Source organism: Gambusia affinis, linkage group LG20 (assembly GCF_019740435.1).
Source record: "Gambusia affinis linkage group LG20, SWU_Gaff_1.0, whole genome shotgun sequence".
Taxonomy (NCBI): Eukaryota; Metazoa; Chordata; class Actinopteri; order Cyprinodontiformes; family Poeciliidae; genus Gambusia; species Gambusia affinis.
Window position 1 is genome coordinate 5,491,034 of NC_057887.1, and position 18,573 is coordinate 5,509,606.

At 40.4% G+C, this 18,573-nt stretch overlaps 1 protein-coding gene across 13 annotated transcripts in view; it reads left to right on the forward strand.

The window, feature by feature from the left end:
* The window catches only part of cacna1g (calcium channel, voltage-dependent, T type, alpha 1G subunit), a 261,264-nt gene extending 258,718 nt beyond the window's left edge, over window positions 1-2,546 (forward strand). For 7 of the 13 annotated variants that reach the window (XM_044102097.1, XM_044102099.1, XM_044102100.1 and 4 more), the window contains one exon: window positions 318-2,546. In XM_044102097.1, the coding sequence (XP_043958032.1) occupies window positions 318-1,280 (963 nt within the window). In that variant the 3' untranslated portion in view covers window positions 1,281-2,546. The remainder of the gene's footprint in view (window positions 1-317) is intronic. The other 6 variants (XM_044102105.1, XM_044102101.1, XM_044102104.1 and 3 more) reach the window with 3 other exon arrangements.
* The last annotated feature ends 16,027 nt before the right edge of the window (window positions 2,547-18,573 follow it).

Here is an 18,573-nt window from a genome sequence, read left to right on the forward strand (position 1 = left end):
GTACTTCTGACAATCTGGACTAATGAAACAGAGCAACACAGAGCAGAGCCTCTGGGCTTTCGGGTTATGATTCACGGCAGGATGTTGCAAATGAATTGCATAGGGAGTTGTGTGAGAACACGCTGGCCAGACGGTGAGCTTTGACCCAGACTGCTGCTTCTCATCCTCATCACCTCACACTAACTGCTCTCCTCCCCCCTCCCTCTCACCCTTGATCTCCTCCTTTCCCACCTCTCCCCAACCTCTCCATTGGACATTTACCCCCATTTTTTTCTTGAATACTCCACTCCCCCTCCCTTCCGTGCCCCGTTTTCCAGGTTGCAGTGTCCACAGATTCTCAGGAGGCCCTCTGTTCAGATGAACTTGAGAGCAGTGAAGGACTTCTGAACGCGGCAGCTTTGGGTCTACCTCCATCCGTCTCTCCCCCCCATCAGCATCATCATCCCCATCTACACCCAGCCCTCTACCTGGTACCTGCCACACCGGGTGCCTCCCCTAAACCCAGCAGCGTGCACACCCAGCAACATGACCAGCACTGCCTCGCCTCCTACTCTTCATCTGCATTACCGTCCACGTCCTCCCACCCGCCTCCTCCTCCCTTACCCGCCAGGCTCCAACAGCAGCAACAAGAGGAGGTGGAGGCGGCATCGGAAGATCATGAAGTTTCTCTCATCACTTGTGGAGGACTGGTGGGAAGTGACAGTGTCGCTGTGGAGGACACGGTGTGCCAGGAGAGTCGGAGTCCCTGCACGAGGCAGCTCAAGAGGTTCCACAGCGTCGACACACAGGGGCGTAGCACTCTCCTGCCCCGCCCGCGCCCTTACTCCTGGCTGGACGACCCGCGGCGCCACTCGGTAGAAGTGTACCAGACAGAGGACCCTTGCCCACAGCGCAGTGCCGCCTCCACGTCTTCGGGGTTTGTGTCCCGGTCAGACAGCCTGCAGATTCCCACCCAGGGCCCACTGCCGTCCCCCCGGCGCAAGAAGAAGATGAGCCCACCCTGTATATCCGTCGACCCGCCCGATGAACTCGAACCCCAGTCTGGCCTCTACCCAAGCCTCAGTGGCATGGGGTTGGTGGGATTAGGAATGCCCCCTCCTCTGCCCAGCAGGGACACATGTCTGAGGAGGAGAGCACCCTCTAGTGACTCCAAGGACTCGTTCGACCTGGGAGTGGGAGAGGGCTTGGGGCAAGACGGAGGCTCGCCCAATCCCAATCCCAGCTCCAAACTATTGACTCTTCCCAGCTTCTCCTTCGAGAAGACAAGCTCCGAGCACTGAACATCAACTCTCCCATCACACAGAAGAGCACCCAAACGCGCACACACACACGCCGATGAACCCTCTGCATACACACACACACAAACACATGATGCACTCTGTGTATCTGTGATGGTGATAGCTCTAGTAATAATGCTGTAGAAAGTAATAATGGTAAAACTACAACAAACAGTGAAACCATCCTTCATGAGGAGTGCGGTACTGTGGTAGTGTGACCATCCCTCGTCTTTGTATTGTTACTGCCGAAACAGCCGGAGAACGAGTGACCACCTGAGATGACAAAACAAGACTGTTTCTCTTCTGCGACACCTTGCAGCTTGACCCCTGAACCTCTGGAGCAACATCAGCATCTGGGATTTGGCACCCCCCCCTTGTGGCCGCTGTCAGAACTGCCTGGTGTTGCACAGGGTGGATCTGGTCGGTGGAGATACAAAGCAATATGAACGTTTTAGAGACACTATTTTCTTAAATTATTGGGCCATCGTGTTTGTACAGGATGTTTTATTTGTTTTTGTTTTTTTTACGTTTTCACATCTTTTTTGTTTTTTTTTGTTTGTTTGTTTGTTGTTTTTTGTCAATTATGTTTTGTCTTTCTTTTTCACTGTAGGATATTTCTAGCTTCCTTGGCTTCCTGAGGAAAGTGAGCGTTTTTCAAAGTGCTGAAAACCATGTATTTGTAGGAATAATATATAAATATATATATATAAAAAGAAATCATTAAACTGAGCTTGGATTTTTAAGCACACACATCAAACCTTGGTGGTTTTTGATTGTTTGGAGGAAGAAGGTCGGCACGCTTGATGGGGTTTGTATTGATTTCTTCGCTCTCTTTTATGTTTCACAGAGCCCCGATCCTCCTTTACAGGATGTGAACGCTGAATGAAGAGCAATTTAAAAAGTGCAGCTATTTCAAATTGATCTCATGGTTGATCTTTTCTTGACTTTTAAACTGAACCACTCTCCACTCAAATAGAACCAGCAATTAGCCAAATTTCAATTTTACTGCACTTATACACAGACACAGCATTCATATAAGCACAAAATGTTTACTACAGTTGAGGTCAAAATTATTCATACCCCTGGCAGAATAGTAATCGGGTTACCTTTGATATTAAAATGACTTCGACGATGTAGAACAAAACGCTAAAACAGATTACCTTTTTGGACGTGCTGTGCTGGCGGAGGGGATAGCGCGACCCACGCTTGGAGGCCTTGAGTCCTCAACGCGGCGGTCACGGGTTCGATTCTCAGACCCGGCCAAATGTCTTCTCCCCTCTCCTTCCCCCTTCCTGTCAGCCTACTGTCATATAAGGGACATTAGATCCCACAAAAAGACCCCCTGAAGAGGAAAAAAAAAACCCAGATTAACTTTGTAGGGGAGGAATAACTTTTTTCTCACAGCATTATATAGACAAACAAAGAAAATTCATCTTCCTGGACATGTAAGCAAAATTCTGATTGTTTAATAAAGAATATTTATGCAATCAACTAAGAAAACGTGAAGCCATCCCGTGTTTTCTACTTCAGTCATCGTCACAAAAGCGCAAATATTTGATCTCTCCTGCCGAGGAGATCCATTGACGTGTTCGGTAAGTTAAAATACCAGGTTGTCCGAGCAGGCCGAGAAAGAGCAAAGCTCTATTTGTTTTTTCTAAATTATTTTCTGTAATAATGAGACACTGTAGAGTCGCTGTGAAAGTTTATGCTGCTGTTTTTGTTTTAGGTCCGGAAGCTTCAGCACGCGCCTCTTCAAAGCTCCCAGTACACCTTCAGGCTATTTGTGTTTTTCTCCAGCAGGTTCCTTCTGGTTGTGAGGAGACAGGAAGCCGACATCAAAGGAACGGAGTCACTCTTTGTTTTTTTCTCTTCCTATTGGAGAATACGACGGTGATAGTTTTGTCAGCAGCAGATGTCCTGCTGGACGTGGCTGTGATGCATAAAAAAAAAAAAAGTTTGCATTGTAGTTTTGTGAAATAAACCAACTACAATACAATTACACCTCATCCTAACGGCAAGATTTTCATCAAGTTCTTTTTTTTAAACTCACCTGCTTTCATTAAGCAAATGGGTTTTTTTTTTTAAATGTCAAATTGCGCGTTTATTTGGTCAATGGAAACGCAGCTGAGCGCCACCAATTTACAATACAGATAAAAAGTATTCGTCCCTACAGATCGTTGAGTGCTTTTGTGCGGTGACGTAGCACTTCTTGACAAGAATTAAAATAACGCTCTAAAATGTCAACACAAACCATATTTTACCGTCAAATAATTCTAAACGGTAAAAAGTGACAGACGGCTGCATAAATGTCAACGCCTATTATGGTTACTAATTCAACAGAGCTTCAGCTCATTGATGTCAGCAATGTCACAGGTGATCAAAGAAAGAGATTGACTGAGAGCACTTTACGTACCATTTCACCATTCCAAATGTGTGCACTTACATCAGGTTGCATAATAAAAAAAAAAACATTCGCCAAATTCTGGCAGCTGTTTGTGGTCATGTCCAAACAGTCGAGTCTGATTGAGCCCAAGAACCGGCCTCTGGGCTTAATGCCCAGATCCATCCTGTTTGTCTCTCCCAGCAGCGTGCCTTTTTCAAAGCCAGATAATCACTTGTATTAAGCTCATTTAGTTGCAATTGATTTTGTCATCCCTTCCTAAATGGAAATGGGGATGTTGCATTCGAGCACCGGGACAATAGGCGGTGATTTACAAATTGTTCAAATGTCAGATTGTAGTGATAATCGTGGAAAAATAAAATGTTTGTTCGTTACAGGAAGAAAAAAAGGATAAAAATGTTATTTTTCCCTCATTTGGCCTTCTGTGTGCAGCTGTGTTTAACATCTGTTTCCAGATTAAAAGTGTGAGCACTGACAGCAGGAAGCTCATGTGTCTCTTTGAGGGTGCATTCCCACCAGCCCCGTTTAGTCCGCTTAAATTGAAAGAAATACTGATCCGTATGCGGAGTTGCAAATGTGCAATCAAACTCTGATGCGGACCAATAAAACAAACTGGTCCACTACAGACCTCGGTTTCGGTTTGGTTGATGCGAACTCTGTCACGGTTTGATTGTATGTGTGAACGCCAACCGGACCGGAGAGCGCTCCATAAGCAGGAAGTGGACTAAAGCTCTGGGTGTTCTGGGTAAATGCAACCAAAACAAAAGTGTGTGTCTAGCGCTTGATGGAGAAATGTCTCCTGATGTTTTACCAAAGTCAAACGAGAAATCCTACAACCGTTAAAATCTGACGCCACTCCGTTTTCGTTTGCATTTTGGGAAGAAGGTAGTTGCGTTCATGTCTTCTTCAGAGGTTTTTGCGTCGTTTCCTTCAGTGGTTCTTGCTGCAGCGCCACCACTGGGCTTCAAAGGGTTTGGTTTGTTTGACACAGATAAGCGTGAAAGCAAACCGGACCAGCTGAAATGTAATAAATGCTCCGGTTTTGGTCCCCAATCGAACAGTCTACCGGACGATCAGGTGTCAAAACACTCTAAGTGTCCAAGGAATCCCGTTTCCAAGACTATGTTCACATAGCAGGCAAATGTGACCCTGATCCACTTTTATGGTGATACAGCAAAAAAAGCTACTTTTCTTTTCACAGCAGTCTGAACGGTCCAACTGCGATATTATGATCAATACTGTCGGCTCACATAGCTGAATATACTTTAAAATCCATCCACTACTAGTTTGTGTGATATTAAAGTTCTCCTTCTGCGCATACGTTTTGTAAATAGTTCACACAGAAATCTGATTGCAGTCACAATGTTCAATAGTATGAACAAACTCGCAGAAAAAGAAAAAAAAAAAGGAAGATTTCAGAAAAAATCTGAAGTAAGCATCAAGACCTGTTGTGAGAACGTAGCCCATAGGAACGGCTGTCAGCCCAACAACACGTTCTATTTGTTTCTGCGTCTTTGTGCTTGTGAACGATGTCTGAATAAGATGCTGAACATCAGAGCTGGTGATGACTCAAAGCACCTACGCTGACTCTTTTCCTTTATTTATGCCACAAAGAAAGGCCTTGTGTGTCTTGTTTTTCTTCTACATCATAAGCCTGTTGTGTTTGGTGTTTACCAGACGACAGAACGATACACAAAAGAAGACCAGCCAGCAGACAGTGATCTTAAAATCTAAAGACCGTAATAAGCCGATAGAACGTATTCAAAGGAGGTGGAGGCAGAGCCGAACGCTGCAGCATTACGTTTTTTTGGGAATCGCTTGAAAAGCGTGACAAGCAGTTTGGGTGTTGAATAGACCTGTCAACTCCTGAAATCAGTATTTTTCCAAGAACCTTCAGGTAATACTTACAGAAACGCTTGAGTTTAGAATTAATCTGCCACTTCGTATCTCATGGTTTTTTTAATTGGTTGATTCAATTACCTCCTGTTGTAGGCAAACTTGAAAATGTCCGTGCGTTTTTATCCAGTGGTTGGCAAACTCCTAGTAGCCTTCCGAAATGTATGTCAAGCTTGATAGAGCTTGCTTTCTTCTGCAAAGAAGATGGAGAAATCTGAAAGCAATGTTTTAAAAAAAAAAATTTTAACTCATAAAGATGCTTCAAAATCATTTGCACTAAATTGTATAGCTGTATTACTTTCCATACATTTTCACCCAGTAATATACATTAAAGTTTGTGTTTATAATGTAAAAAGTGAAAGAACCTTGAGAAGGGCAATAAACACTTTTGTCTGGCACTGTAAGAACAAACAAGCACAGTCGCTAAAGACAGGGAATGTGTTTCAGTCCAGCTCACACTTCCTGTTAATGGACCCAGCTTTTCAACAAGTCCTCAAGGATCCTTTGACTTCTCCTCTTTTCCCCTTCTCTCCGTGTCTCATATTGTATCTCCAGCTGTGCTCTCTCTCACCTGTCTCCTTCCGTCTAGGTTTTCATTTCCAACATTATTCCCGGCTGATTGCAGGACAAGAATACTGAGGTTCTGTTTTCCAACGCCGTAGGTCTGTATGATTGGACTTTTCCTTTGTCGTATCGGATGTCTCGCTTTCATTTATTCTGCAGTTATTCAAGCGCCCCTCGGCACCCTGGGAAGAAGGCAGAATAACACTCCGCCAGCCTCGCCTATCTAAGTTGTAATGGAGTTTGGCCTCCAAACATCAATCTCTGGTCAGGAGGCCTGCAAATTAGTCATGCAACAGGAAAACAAATGGATTGACAAACCATTAAAGGACATCGACGGGAAGCTCTTGTTTACCGCTGTAAGTCGGTGTCAACAGGTCGCAGGTCTTATTGGGCCAAAAGGGGAAAACTAACTAGAAGGCACAAACAGACTCCTGGCCGTTTCTGATTGTTGTGTAACTGTTGGCAAATGGCCATCATGAACATTTTAAAGTAGCAGATATTTGGCGTTCCAATGCATTCCTGTGATATCCTCTTAAAGACGAGGTGAAAGGTTGAAGAAAATTTCTCTTTAATTCTCTATTTTAAACCCTTAAGGCGTCCTTCCAAATTCTTATTCACTAATATCAACAAATGTCTGCGTCTGTAATCTCATAATGACCCTATTCTCCTAATTTTATTTTATTTTGTCATAGTTCTGATACGCCGTTGCAGATTTTGGCGCTTCCAAGAAAAAACGTAAAAAAATAAGAACATATGTTAGTGTAGCCAGTAGAGCTCCAGTTTGCACTTTCTCCTCTCCTTTACCTTTTACTTTTGTTTTTTTATTGCTTAAAATACTCCACAAAATGTTGCCATTGCTTCTAAATCGTCGGCCATGTTTGTTTACTCTGTCTGAACTCATGTTTGGTCTCTCTAGGTTTTTTGGGACTTCCTGTCTGACATCTGAATGTTGGTGAGTGAAACTGGTTAGTGTGAGGTGAGCTGCTCCTGCTGTATCACTGGACAACACACTGAACGACCAAACTTGTTACGCCTACGATTTTTTTAATTGTTTAATTGTGTTTGGTCTCTCAGATTTGGAAAGTCAATCGATGATTTTAACATTTTGCCACATGAACCAGGCTTAAGATGGTCTCATTATCATTATCCACAGTGAAACATCAGTTGTACCCACTTAGGCATTTTCCTTTAGGAGCACATAGTACCAGCACCATTAAAAAAAACAACATGCATGCCCTCCAGATGCTGCTGTAGGAGACTTTAGTCGGCAACTACCTTCTGTTTATAGACTACCTTGGTGCCCTTGGGCTCTCGTTGCACTGATACAGTGTAAACCTGAGAGTAACGGCTTTCAAGTTCGTGGGAAACACCAGTGAAAGTTCCTGTACATGAAGTCACACTGATTCATGACTGCCTTCGGACCGGTGCGACTGTAAAGCTAAATGACCCGCAAAGGAGAGCGAGGGCAGTGGAATCATGGGCAACGCTGCGTGACGCAGCGAGATCAATCATGTAAGGCTCCAAACACAAACCACAGGCCTGCAGTTCATGTTATTCCTGACGCTGCCAGGTGGCTTCTAATTGGCTGCTGAGCTTTACGGCTCAAACAAAGAGTAACGCTTAAAATCTGTAAAAAAAAAAAAAGAAAAAAAAAAGACCATTTTGTAGGTTGATTCTGATTACTGGTGGTGCCACAGCTTCAACCTTTAAGTCGCAGTCTGGATCAAAGTTTCACTGGCCGCTTTATTGACAAGATACGTGCCCAATGAAAAACATTGAACATTGTTTCCACAATCTGGAAATGTCATGTTGAAGAAACCAACTATGAGGCAGAGTTTGTTTTACAACGTGACTCCATTGGACCGAGCCATTTCCAACCCAAGCAAAAAATCTTTCACCGTTTAGGAAAAAGTTCAAGCCGGTTGTTAAACCCCGCAGAAAATACGAGGATTCAGTACGACACAGTATTAGAGGCATGCAAGAATAAAGTCAAAATATGAGAACAAAGTCATAATATTATAACTTTATTCTCCAAATTTACATTTTTCTCTTCATTTTATGACTAATCTTTGTTCTTGTAATATCATGATTTTATTCTTGTAATATTCTTTTTCTTATTTTGGCCCTGATACGCCATCTTAATTAAGAAATAATCCATTTGATTAAGAACAGTAGTGAGAGGATTGTCTGATGTAGTTATAAGTAATCAATATTTTACTTGTAATAATCTCAGACTCTAGGAGAAATTCTTATCTAATAAACTTAGATAATAAAAACCCTTAATACCTCTCTTTATGCAGTAACTGGTATATGTATGTTTGTATAAATCCAGCAGTTTTGTAATGGCCTAGTGTAGTAAACAAACTGAATTGGGAAGACCAACGAAAGAAGCAGGCAGGTGAAAATAACTCTCCATCTTTGAGGTGAAACATGGTGATGGCCGTATTGTCTTGCTTTGGCGATGATGTGGTGCACCTAAAAAAAATGCCACCACAGTATTGTTTATATATATATATATATATATATATATATATATATATATATATATATATATATATATATATATATATATATATATAATTTTGAAATATTTTCATGCAAAATTAATTCTATTTTCAAAAAAAATTATAAATTACATTTATAATTTTTGTTTGCAGTTCAGCATGTTAATCTGCCTGCATCTATAATGCTTTCCTGAGGTGGTGGCGGGAGCGGAACTTTTGTTTGGGGGGCGTTGCTTCCAGGTTGGTTTTGGGATGGACTTCCGGTTTGCCTCAAACGCAATCTGGATGCTAACGTCAGCGCTACGGTGGTCATCGCTGACGTCTGTTGATTTGTTCTCCAGATTGTATCATCCTGACACTCGGGAACCTGTAACTATGCCTAGAAAGCAGTACTTAATGTAAAATGCCAAAAGTATTCAATTAAGTCTACTTGAGTACAGTAACAAAGTACCACGTAGAGTACCTGCTTGTGCCTTTACACTTTATGCTCTTCTAAATCATGACACTATGCAGACTAAATACTTCTACAATTTGTATGTTACGTTTCCATTACAGAATTTTTATTAATTAAATTTTCAGAAATTTTCATCCATGCTCTTAAGTCACTGTATCGCATTCACTCACAATTGAATACTAAGTATTATTGATTTCATTTAATTCTTTTTGGGAAGATGGTCTTATGGTTAATACTAATAACGGACGAAAAGAACAAAAAGTTTCTGGAAAGAGATGTTTCCTGAAAACAACATCTGTTAAGCTGTAATGGCATCTTTCTGAAACAGTGGACTAAAAGAGCTTGAGTCAAATCAAATAACTTCTGACAATGAATATGCATGGTACTGCAGTTATTAGCATCTGTGAAGAGGAAAGAGAATCAGCTGGTTGAGATTTGTTGCTTCATTTTACTACCATCATTTGCCCTGCAGTCTCACTGGTGCATTGTGGCTCAATCATAAACAGAATTATAAATATTACATGAGGTTTGTCCCTAAAGTGTCCTTGAATGCCTTAGGACCTTTTCATCTTTGCCGTCAGTCATATTTACCCAATCAGATGACTTCACAGTCATTGTTTGTTAGCTGTGTTTGAAGTTGGAGGCATAAATCATCATGTCTTTCCTTTTCTAGCTCACCGCGTTCTGGCAAAGTTCTGAAAAGAGAGCAACGCTTTTATCTGTTATAGATGACAATATGGAGTTACAGCTGAGTGTTCTCAAAATAACAAGCCAATTAGTCTCCAATGGTAACATATGGACTTAAACATTCTCGCAAAAAGAATACAGAGACTATTTCTGGGTAACACTGTCAATTAGCTTTAATTAGTGGAAAGGGGAACTGGAAGTATCCCAGCAGACATGAGGGAAAACAGAGAGACATTCTCAGGTCTTTCTTCATTCGCTACACACACAAAAACTATTACTAAAAACCATTGAAGGTACAATTCCTAATCCCACATCCATATCAATTTTTATTCATGTTTGTCCTCAAGATGGCACTTTTTTCCTTGTTTAGCAATCATCCATCCATCAATCAATCAAACTCCCATCCCTGCAACAATGGGAAGGTATAGACAATGGATGAATGTTTTAGGTTAAAGGACCTTCAAATATTTAAGGTTGTAAAAAAAGAAATTGTAACTTTATCTTTTATATTTTGGGGAAGCTAAAAGTTTGTCCGTAGGGTACATAACTTAAAGATAGAGACTTTAAAGGACCCTGTAAAGGTCAAAGACTGAGTTTACAACAAAATCCCTCCTGCTTCTTTCCACTAACAAATTGAAAGTTGAGTATAACATTTCAAGTTTTTCATCAGGTTCACTTTTTAAGCTGTTTTAGCAAAGACCTAGCCTGGTAAAGAAAACAGCCTACCGTCTTGACTCTCAACTATTGATCACCGATTGCTTCCTGGAGGCGTGAGGTTTAAAATTTTACACCAGTTGCTAACGTTTGCCCATGACGCATGAATGCGCCAGTTTAACAGGAATTCGCGTACACTATAAACAACCATCTTCCACTACAAAGAGATGTCTGTTAATGTTACTTCAATATCTGGAGGCGTGGCCAACACGAACTGGACGTCTTTGTCCACTTCCTCCGCTGCCACTGCTAAAACCATGGACACACTGCAATTATTTTAAAAAAGCACAGAAAAGTCAATATCATCATTCACAACTTCTTCTGATTGCTGATTGGCCTGGTAGAAATTGTACCGGAGAAATCCTAGTCGATGTAAGGAATCCCAAACAAAGCACAAAATGAAGATGAAAATCAAATTGATTTCCGTAGGAAAATAACCTCTTTCTCAACATGAACCAAACAAAGGAATTGATTTTGGACACAACACAGCGCCCTACTTAAATGAACTGGAAAAGACTAAGACTAAATGAATCCCTTCAGAAGAAAATCTCATCTGGTCACAAAAAAGTTGGTCAATAAAGCACAGCAGCAGCTGATCTCTCAAATGAGACTGAAACATTCTCATTACCACATGGCGCTGCATCATCCCCAGCATCCTGACATGCTTGTCAGTGTGGAGTTCAAGTGCAGCACAACACAAGAGTCTGTAGACAGTATTCTGACGCAAAGAACCTGTTGGATTACCAACCATATTTAACATCCAATGTTACCCAGAGTTACAAAATATCCAAGGGTTTCTGTAAGCGTGTATGTAGGCTGCCATGACAACCACTACTTCCACCATGCGGTTTTATACTTCCAGGTACCAGAAGCGAGAGTTTGATTTCTTTGTGCTGTATCAGTTGGAACATGATTCAAGTTGTGCTGTTGTTGGTTGTCACAACAACTCAAGAAAACTGAAAAACAAGCTTGTAGACCTTCATAGACCGTGTCATGGGAGCGCCGCAGGGTTCGACTTTAGGGCCTCTACTTTTTGGTTTATGTATCCCTGGCAGGAGCAACACACCACAAACAAACCGATTTCACTCACCAGCATTCTAATTCCAGAGATGAAATCCTGCAATATCCGTGATAGCACACCTGAGTTTAGAGTAAACAAACATGGATAACAATATGGAAGCAGCAACTGGAGTTTGTGAACTTACTTTAACCCAGAAAGTCAAGGCGTTGGATTAGGAACTGGAGACGGGGCAAGCAAGGGCTCTATTCGTTGCACTGCGATATGGAAGTGAGCTGCATTATTTTTTTCCTCTTAACATAGATTACACTCTTTTTAAGTTGATTTCTGTTCTGTCGTTTAATCAACTGTCTTCGGTTAATTATACGTTTTTGCTGTGATGATGGTTTAGAATATGTGCATCTACTGGGCCTTGTTTCAGAAAGCTGAGCAGGTTGTGGGGTAGAAAAGAAAACCAGATGGCCGTTAACCTTTGTTGTTTAATAACGGTAAGTGGAGGAGTTCAAGTATCTCGGGATCTTGTTCATGAGTGGGAGAAAAACGGAGCGAGAGATCGACAGACGGATCGATGCTGGGAAAATCCCAGTAGATCAACCCGACTGGCACCAACATCCATGACACGTTCAAAGTCACTTAAATCCCTTTTGGTCCCCATTCTGATGCTCGGTGTAAACATCGTGGTCTTGGCCGTGTCTTCATAAAAGGATTGAGTGGCTGCCATGTGATTGGCTGATTCCACATTTGCGTTAAATACTGGTGAAAATTCCAGTATTAAAAGTAGAATACATTAGCCATAGTAAGTTATTTACTATTTATTAACTTAAAGCTTTTTAAATCAATAAGACAAACTTTTGCACATTTATTTGACACCGGAAAAACTTTGAATGACTTGATTTCATGATTTCTCTTATTTGCATTTGTAACAAAGGCATCGCTGAGAGCAACATATTACTAAAACAGTGGTTAGAATATATTTATAAGGAGGAGATAAAGGGATTGTTGACCACAAACATTTTTGGTTTGATGAGGAAAATGCCTGAGGCGTAACTGAGAAGCTATTAATCAGGGGCAAACTGAGGACATCTGCAACATGTGAAAAGTCATCCATGAACCTGACCATAAAAGCAATAGAAATGGCAAACGAGTCGATAAAACCCAAATTAACCGAGCACTCTGCTTTAAACATGCTCACATTTTTTAGAGACGATAAAACTTGACATCGCCTCAAAATGTTGGAGGAGGGAGGAACTTTTTCCTCCATCCAGGAAGCAACAGATGAGAGCCACAGCGTAGTGGTAGGAACATTATTCAAGCTCGTTGTCAAAGGCTTTAATCAATCATTTTAAAATTAAATTCTACAACTGAAATGTGACGTGCTTGGTTTAGCTTGGATTTTCCATATTTAGTTTGAAACTCTTGGGGAGAATTACACGCCGCAGGGTGGAGAAACGATGTAAAACGTTCAGGAAAGAGCTGCGGGGCAAAACGTTTCCCTGTTGTTTTTACCCATAAGCCAAAACTTTATTAGGAACTGGCATTTCCAGCCTCGCAGATTTTCCCATTGCGTTTTGAAATATGAACATTAACTAAAAAGACAACAAAGGCCAAACACAACTAACATGTTGAGTTAGTTGTGTATGATTAGCAGCAGGGCCGGTATGTTTTTACCCCCAGTTTAATTAGATTTCGTAATGAGCTTCATTTATGAAACCTTAAAAGAGGGAAACGAACAGAGTACTCCGCTATCTACAACAAATCAGGATCACGGCCCTTGAAGCTGTTTAATAGTGTACACTGTACAAGTACGAGCAGAACCATTTGGAGAGAAATCAGATGAAAAGAAAACTTGGCCTTGCTTAAAAATTAATCCAAACTGAAGGAAACCAGCAGGGGCTGAAAGTTCTTCGTTTTAGAAACTTCTGTTGCAGTACTTCTTCCATCTGTCGTCATTATGGGGATAGAAATTATTCACACTTTGGATGTTTTGTCTTTCTGAGCTGACATGAGTTATTTCTTCAACTTGCACAAACCGCTCTATGAGGAACGAAGCTGATTTGTTCGATCTTTGATCTTTGGCTGTATAACAAGTGTGGATCTAAAACGGCACTGATTTTTATAACGAGAACTAAAATAATAGGGTAGTCCTGATTAGACAAGAAGATGATCAGCACCACTTCTTGATGTTCAGCCATTATAATTCACCCGAGAGCTCAGGGTTTCATCAGCAGTACAAAGTTTACAGGCCTGATAAACATTTTGGTCCTGTGAGATCAGAATTTATTTAAAAAAAATATATATATTTTTTTAACAAACTTCTGTTTTGTTAAGACGGGAACGATGAAGACCGATGGGTCTGGCTAATTTCAGTCCATTACAAGTGTTCATATTTTGAAGATGCTTCGTCACATAAACTGTTAAAATACAGTTTTCTATGTTTGGATTTTATATAATACATCAATAATTTAGAGCAGGGTTGTCCAAAGAGATGTTTGTTCTTGTAAAAATTGCAGATGGAGTGGGAGATTGGAAGTAGTTTTAAATGAAAGTGTTTGAAAATCTGGCAGTACTAAAGTTAAACGTTTGCTATTAGGCTTTTTTGATGGATGCACATACACACGTTTTATTCATAGAATTTCTGTGTCAAAGTAAAAAATTTTATTTAAATGAATAAAAATGATAAAAGAGCTCAGTAAGACCATTGTTACCAGCTTGGATTTTATGTAATTGCTAGGCAACGGGGCACATAAGCATGGGAATACATCTGGATGATCAACCTTTACTTTTCACAACTGCTCTTTGGTCTTTGCTAGCTCGGCCGGGTCTTTCGAAGGATGCGGCTCCCGGATTTGGACAAACCCACAACGTGTTGCATGTAGATCCAACGATTTAAATTTGGTTTTATGTGAGCAAAACACTGAATTATCAGCATTGCCATCCGATAGGGTCACCAGATTTGGGTTTCTGAAAAGGAGGACACTTCTTTTTTTGTTGGCGGGGGGGTGGTAATCGGCGGACACACATGCGCCAACAGGGTAATCACAATGCACTGTAAGCTATGTTATGTGTTTTGAGGCAGTTGACCAAAATCCCGGACGATTTTTAAATTCCCCCCAGACATTTTTTTAGGTCTGAAAAGTAGGACATGTCCGGGAAAAAGAGGACGTCTGTTCACCCTACCATCCGAGTGCATTTCTGCATAAAACACGGTAAAAAAAACCGTCTCGCAGTTTGGCTAAGCTAATTTGGGTTGTTTCCGAAGTAAAAACATCTTCACCTTGTAGAACCTGGGGAACAATGAAGCTTAGATCAAGCTTGGTCTTCTCAGGCATTCAGTAAAAAAACAACGTGGTTTTGGTGGTTTCTTCACCTGCAGTACCTCCAGTACTGGGTGTGTTGTGATGTCATGTTCTACCATCAGGGGTAGAACATGACATCCTGGAAGACCAGCATCCTGCAGTTCTTTCCCTGGTGGGAGGGAACTAAAACAGCAAGTCAATGTTCTTCTTAGGCCTTCTAACGAGCCATCATTGGGTCCAGGTGGACCGTGCAGGATGTCGGCCCTCCAGGACCCACTTTGGGGACCCCTGTTCTACATAATTACAAAATGGAGGCTGGCATTTTATTTTCTAAACCAATTTTATGACATCTTAAATCGAATCTGAAACGTAGCAATCCTAATTCTTAAGTGAATCAATTTTTTTAAACACCTGTAACACCTGTAATATAAAAAACAAAACAAAAAACTAATAGAAAACATCCAAGTTCTTAATAATAAGTTTTAATAGACTTTAATACTGATTTTATTAATCCATAACTGTTAATAATGGCTTTTAAGAGGCGCAAGATTGAGAATTTCTTTCTTGCACACTATAGCTCTGCCCGTTTACTTGTGCTCATTCTTCAACGTGGAAATCCCCACGTTAAGTGAGTAAAATCAGTTAGCGATAAAATAATTTACCGTAAAGCTGCTCTTAAAGGTATGCAATTTAATTTGAACGCACATTATTGGAATGATGCAGTTTCATATTTCTGTTTAGACACTTGATTTTGAAAAAAGCCATTGGAGGAGCCAGTTTTTTTTTGGTGAACTGGCACTATACATTATTTTAAAAAACCCAAAAAACTATCGAACTCAAGACTGCTGAGGAACATAACATTTGAATTAGGACTGCACAAAACTTTAATCTTTTAATATTTCATGACTGTCATGATGGGTCCCAGTTTCTTTACCCACATTCAAAACACCAAATGATCAGATAGATAAAGTTTATTTGGGAGCGGGGGAGTACAGCGGGTTCCAGGTTACAGTCTCTTTGAAGGTGTCCTTGAAGTGACAATAATGACGCTAGAATAATATTTCCTTCGTTTCCTTTGTCTTTGACACAATGCAGCTAAATTGCCATGCATTTCATCACAAGAGCCCACAAACAATAAGAAAACAACACAAACTGTTGAAGTTTTAAAAGTGCCTCACAGCAAGAAATCGTGACATCAACTCCTCCTGAAGCGTGATGCAAGAGAAACGTCCTTCAGACATTCCCTTTTAAATTTGTTTGAGAGCGGATTCTTGTTGTTGATCTTTTGTTGTATTTTTCACAGTTTCTATCCATCACTTGGATAATATATATTTCTTAAATGTCCTCTATGAATACATTTAATTTGAATATGATTTGTGTGAGGCAGTGATGAAACCGTCCAATCTGAGAAAAACAAACACTCGGCTAATTAGGCTTCTCTGCAGCTGAGCGGAGATGTTCACCTGTATGAGTTTCACTCTTTTGCAGCTCTGTAACATTTAAGGAGACACACACACACACACACACACACACACACACACCTGGGGAGGAGGAATAACTGGTTCTTCTACTCTTAGGCCGTTTACGTAGAGAGACCGGCGACTGTGCGGCTGTGTTACTTTCAGCTTTTCATCAGCTGCCTTCATGATTTCACTGAGGCCAGTTAATGAGGCGCTGCGGCGTTGAGACCGGCCTCACCGCGGCTCAGGCTTCATCAACTGACCATGAGAACCGGCTGCCAACTTCAATTTTCACGCCGTCTTCTCAGCACGGCGGTGCTCTTCCGCAAGCACGCTGCTGATTTAAACAGTGACGCTTTGGGAACTCGAGTCTGGTAAAGGTCCAAATCTGATTAATAGACGAGGTTCAAAGTTCATAATTATTGTCTGGTTTATCAAGATAAAGCATTGTTAATGTTAAATTATTTTATTAGAAATGTTAACTTGGTTTTTTTTTGTTTTTTTTTAAAAATGGAATTATTTTCCGCTGACATCGGATTAAAAACATAAGATTACAATATTACATCCGGCCAAGGAAACGTTTTAATACAGAAACGTGAGTTTGTTAAAAACCAATTTTTTATTTAAAATTACAATTTTTTTATTCAAATAAACAATTTCTCTAAATTACAAAGTTACTGTTGTGCAACTGTAGTTCCCACAAAATAAGAAACACTATTGAAATTAAAATGATGTGAATAACTGACTTTTTTTTTCCCCCACCAGGGGGTCTTTTGTGGGCTCTAGTGTCCCTTATATAACAGTAGGCTGACAGGGAAGGGGAAAGACATGCGGCAAATGTCGCCGGGTCCGGGAATCGAACCCGCGATGAACCCATCGAGGACTGAAGGCCTCCATATGTGGGTCATGCTGTCCCCTACGCCACCACAGCACGCCCATAACTGATGACTTGATAAGCCATTAAAAAACGCCAGAAGACTGATGACAGATCAGTTTAAGCTGACTTGCCCCTCTGGTGACAATGTGCTGATTAGATAATTGAGTTATTTCAGATGAGCTCTTTCACAGCTTCCCCTGTGCTAATGGTCTAATTGTACTGACCCAAGAAGCTTTTCTTTTTCAAAATACAGAGAGATTTAATGTTTGAAGCTAATTTAGAATTACCACCTACATAAATCTGAACAATGTGTGTAAAACATATATGAACTGTCCTATAGGCTCTAATGAAACCTTGTGAAATTGAAGCAAGTTTAATCTATTGTGAACCTCGGCCATTATTATTATTATTATTATTATTATTATTATTATTATTATTATTATTATTATTATTATTATTATTATTATTATTATTATATATGTAAAAGTGGGTTTATTCGCATAGCACATTTCAGTAACAGTCAATTTAACGTGCTTTACATGACAAAAATGAACAAGCAGCATTACATTTTCTCCAGTTATTATCAAAATTATTAGAAATTATCATTGTGAGCAATTGGACTGAAGACTAAAATTAATCTGTTATTAAGGCAGGGAGCTCTAAAAACTGCGGGATTTTCCTTTTATTTAAAGGAACTCAGTGTTTCAGCGGCTTTGTAGTTTTCTGGAAGTTTGTTCCAGATTAGTGGAGATGAAAAACTGACTGCTGCTTCTCCATGATTGTTTCTAATTCAAGGCATGCAGGAGACCCAAACTAGAAGAGCTACAATAGATCTGTAATGTGTTTTGTACTGCTAAGCCATTCAGTGATTCATAAACTAAGAAAAGTACTTTAAAGTTTATTCTTTGCCAGGTTAGATCATGTGAACTGACTCTTAAAAAAAAAAAGCACACTAACAAAGTCCTAAAGAATCAAGATAAAAAAAAATCTCATGTTTCACTTTATCAAACGTTGCAGTGAGGTGAAAGAACCGCTGAACAAACAGCAGGATTGGCTCAAGATTGTCATTCATGACTCCAAAAAAGGGCATCGACAGTTCTGTAACCTTACACCAGAGAGTACAACCACAAGAGTTTGAGGTTTGTTTTTTTCCCCCCTGGAAACCAATTGGTGCTAGACGTCTCACCCTGACTGGGTCACAAACATGAAAAATTCATGGGACCTGACTTTGTGTTCGTTAGAAGTGGATGCCGTTGGATATTTATGATCTTATGCTTCAAAAGTCCCTATGCAGTCATTTCTTATGACTTAATAGATATTTGATATCTAAGCATCTGATTGAAGGCAAATCTGAGGCATATTATGTTAGTTTCACTTTAAATGAAATCAAGGAGAAAAGGTCTGATACCAGAACACGCACCACGT